The sequence below is a fragment of the Mucor mucedo genome (assembly GCF_025094135.1).
Source record: "Mucor mucedo strain NRRL 3635 chromosome Unknown EV154scaffold_141, whole genome shotgun sequence".
Classification (NCBI taxonomy): Eukaryota; Fungi; Mucoromycota; class Mucoromycetes; order Mucorales; family Mucoraceae; genus Mucor; species Mucor mucedo.
The window spans coordinates 28,269-32,293 of record NW_026252425.1 but is presented as its reverse complement, the minus strand read 5'-3'; the positions used below and the strand labels follow the sequence as shown (position 1 = coordinate 32,293).

General features: G+C 32.9%; 1 protein-coding gene across 1 annotated transcript; it reads left to right on the top strand.

Annotated features, from left to right (window-relative positions):
- Positions 1-3,551: 3,551 nt before the first annotated feature.
- On the top strand, positions 3,552-4,025 carry EV154DRAFT_486308 (uncharacterized protein; the record flags this gene model as incomplete). Its single annotated transcript, XM_051598840.1, has 2 exons — positions 3,552-3,666; positions 3,799-4,025. 2 exons carry the CDS (start codon positions 3,552-3,554, stop codon positions 4,023-4,025), a joined length of 342 nt encoding a protein of 113 aa, XP_051452612.1.

Sequence of the window (4,025 nt, the reverse complement as noted above, 5' to 3'; positions counted from 1 at the left end):
AGAGTGATCCGTAACAATAAAATGTCTACACCACAAGGAGATTACTTATACACCCCACATCTACTTTAAATTGACTTATAAAAAAATCACGAGTAGGAAGGTTAAAACCGTCAAAATATGAATAACAGCCAGACTCCTTTTGCGTCAATTCAATTCATTTGTTACCCATAGTAAAATGGACTGTGGTCAACCTTCATTAAATAGTTCGGATATAGATTGATAGTAAATAGAGAAAATCAAAAAATAGATTAAAAACCTATTGATTAACCGGTGAATACTGTAAATACATCAAGTGATGACTATCGCATGTTTATGCAAAGTACACAAAAAGTTTAATCAAACATCGAGGAATTTGAGGGAGAAATATAAAAAAAAACTCCTACCATAAGTATGACATGAGTCAAGGCTCAAAATAAGGAAGCGGAGGATGATTGCAATAATGTAACGGAACAATAGAGACTAGTTACACTGAAAACAAAATTGGCAGATACCGAATTGGAGCCATATTGAACTAAATACCTCCCAGAATAAGTAATAAAATGGACAAAGTTAATAAATGACACCTTTTTGGACACTTTTAAACGACCAAAACATTAGAAACAGTTACAGCAGTATTTTCTACATTTGTCATAAAAGTATGGAAAGGAAATACTATAACGGGGTATCTAGCCGAATACCATTAAGCAAAATAGAAAACTTGAGGTAATCCTGGAAAAATATTTCTCAGAAGTCGAAAAAATTTTATAAAGACATGCCATTAGTCTCAATGGATTGACAATAGTCCGCGCTTTGTATTTGAATGGTTAAAAAAAGTCCGTATCATAAAACAGGTCAGTTGAACACAAATCAGTGACATGACCTCAGAAATACTGGTGTCAAGTGGAAAAAACTTTGGAATTCTATAGTAACAGACCTTCCTATCAATCTTCTAGAGACATATATCGATGCCCAATACCTAATATTATGCGCAGAAAACAATGTTCGACCAGATAACCAGAGGTTGGGGCAAAAAATGCGAAGGTGACGTTTCATTTACACCATAGGTTTATATAAGTCGTATTTATATTAAGTATGCCATAGAATAGCTCATTTTAAAATTACATATGACACATTGGAATCATTGTCCATAAAGTAGTTATTAAACTGTTAGATTATAGTTAAAAAGACATAACAACATTTGATTGAACAGATATAATTGATAGTTGAATACTTCAAATATTTGTCATACGTACTAGAGAAACTTTAATCTAAACGTAGAAAAGTATCTGCAAATAATAAAAAGGTACCAAAGAAATTATAAAGTACACCAACAGTTTGCAAGACGTGGAATTACTTATGACAGCAACTAGAATATGCTAACTGTAATATTTTTGGCATCGTAAAAGAACAATGTAAATTACACACGAGATAAGCAGAACATAAATAGACACAGTAACGAAGAAAACACTTTATAAAATATCTTGAAAAGAACAATAATTCCAATTAAAAATTTCGAAGACACTTTTGAATAACCACAACAGCATGAATAGTTTGAATACGATGTCCACCATGACTCCTGCAAGTTTCACAAAGAAATATCTAAAACTCATTGCGAGCCGAAAGAAATTAAAAAAAAGGACAAATAAGACAAAATCAAAAAAATAATTTTCAAAAGTCAAAATTTTTTTTAAGGAAACGGTAATACCTTTTTTTAAACCTAGAATAGTTATTTCCAATTGTACAAACGATTAAAAAAAAGTCTAGCCAGAAAAATAATCCGTTCGTAAATGAACTAGAGGAGACAACTGAGTGATATGTGGCCATTTATTACGGAGTCAATCAAAATGAGATAGTAGCAACCTGTAAAGAGAGCAGTTACAGATCATATGCTGAAGAGGATGGAAATTAATTAAAAGCTAGACCATTACCTAATGTTTGCTAATGAAATTATAATCGAGTATGAGACTACATGTGTAAAGATTCAAGAGCATGAATAATAGCTGAAGTCATTTTAGAACATTACAGCGCAACGTTTAATCTAATACGAAGACCTTGTAATTTTTTTGGTAATTGGACGGATGAAAGTCAACAACAAATACAAAGTATAGCACCATATATCAACATACTTACTCTATAAACGGGGAGTAATACAAGCAGTCTAAGTAGTTTCTAGCGCATCTTTGTCGAAAATAAAGGAAGTTTGATCAAACAACGACAAATAGGTTATCAAAGTATTAAAAAATTACCAGCGGTCAATATGACATGATTCTTTACACGAAGACAACAAGAGAAGAACAATTTTATAACTTAAGCGAATAATAAAGACTACTCGCACTGCAAATAACATCTGTAGATGACAAATTAAGGCCGGATAGAATTAATTACTTTGTAAAATAACTCTTAAAGTTAAAATATCAGCAAATAATAACTCCTAAGTCATCTTGAAATGACCACAACAGGGCAGGTAGTATTAGACATATCTTCTAAGAAATTCCTCCAGGTCTGAAGACAAACGACAAACAACTGGTCGCAAGCCAAAAAAAATAGTGCAGGGAGGATAATTTAAAAAAAAATTTGTAAGAAGTCGAAAAAAATTTATAATGACTTGTGAGTTATTTTAATAAGATGGGAATACCCGAATTAAGGTATGGCTACAGTTAAAAAAAGTCTAGCTGACCAAAGAAGGGTAAAAAAGTGAAAAATAAATGAATTACTATGTCTAAAGACAGATTTAGGCAATAGCATCTTAATAAATAAGTCTGCCATTTATCTGGAGACGTGTAAGCTTATTATGGCGAGGATGTGGCAGAATAATTACCACAGCCCAAAAAAATAAGAAACAATAAAGACTTAAGATAAAAGGACAAAGAAAAAAATATCAAAAGGCGAAACAACTACATAACGTCTAAGAAACACTGATAATATCTTCCGAGTAGTACGTAGTATGTGCATAAAGAGAATAAAAGGTTAGTTATACAAAAGTTTTAAAAGAATGACAAAGTCGTATGATATTATAATGGCCAATAGTGTAAATGGTTCCCAACTAAAGTAAATATTGATACTGCATATTCTACATAACTATAAATAATATTAAAAGACAAATAAGATACTGAGGATGAGAAATGGCGCCAACAAGATAAATCTATATCCAGAAAATATTGAGGACAAGTAATAATAACACAACAGCGCATCTGACAGTAGTAACAACAAAAGACGTCTTAGTAGCCAACATGCTAAAGTAGTTTCTAAGACGACAAAGCAACCAAGACACGAAGTAACGTGGACAACAAAGACGCGAATGTAACAAATAATCAATAATACAAGACATCATGCATACTCAATAGCCAAGGCAACCAAGAAGCGAATACAACCCAATGCGGATGACAACAATATCCAAGCCAATAAAATTTTGATACCAAATAACCAAGCCAACAATATCCAAGACAACAAGATATTCCCGTTACCAAATAACCTAGACAATATGGTATCCTAGATACCAAATAACCAAGGCAATAAAGAAATATAGATGACATAATTTCGAAGACAACACAATTTCAGAACAACATGGTATCATGGAGACACCATTCCCAAGACAACGACTAAACGCAGACAGCAAAAAACAAGTGGGACAACAAAGAAACAAAGACAACGCAGTCTCCAAGACAACAAGAGGTCGAAGAAAACAAGGTAACTAAGACAACGATATGATCAACACACCATAATATGTAAGAATACAACGAAATTAGGACAACAGCGTCAGTAAGGCAACAGGGTAACTAAGACAACAGGATATGTTTAACAAGTAGAAATATACGACAGCTAGATATATTGGTCAGCGAGATGTCGAAGGCAACAAAGTCCAAGGCAACCGAGTATCTAAGAGGGTTCCTGAGAAATATGCCGGCCAATATAAATTACTTTTTCTGAAAGCCCTGGAAATTCTGAACAAGAATATGCTAAAGAGAAAAAAATCGCACCGCAGGGTCGCGAGTAATTGGCTGTCAAAGTTTAAAATATGCTTGCTACGTGCACCTAAAAAATCTTAA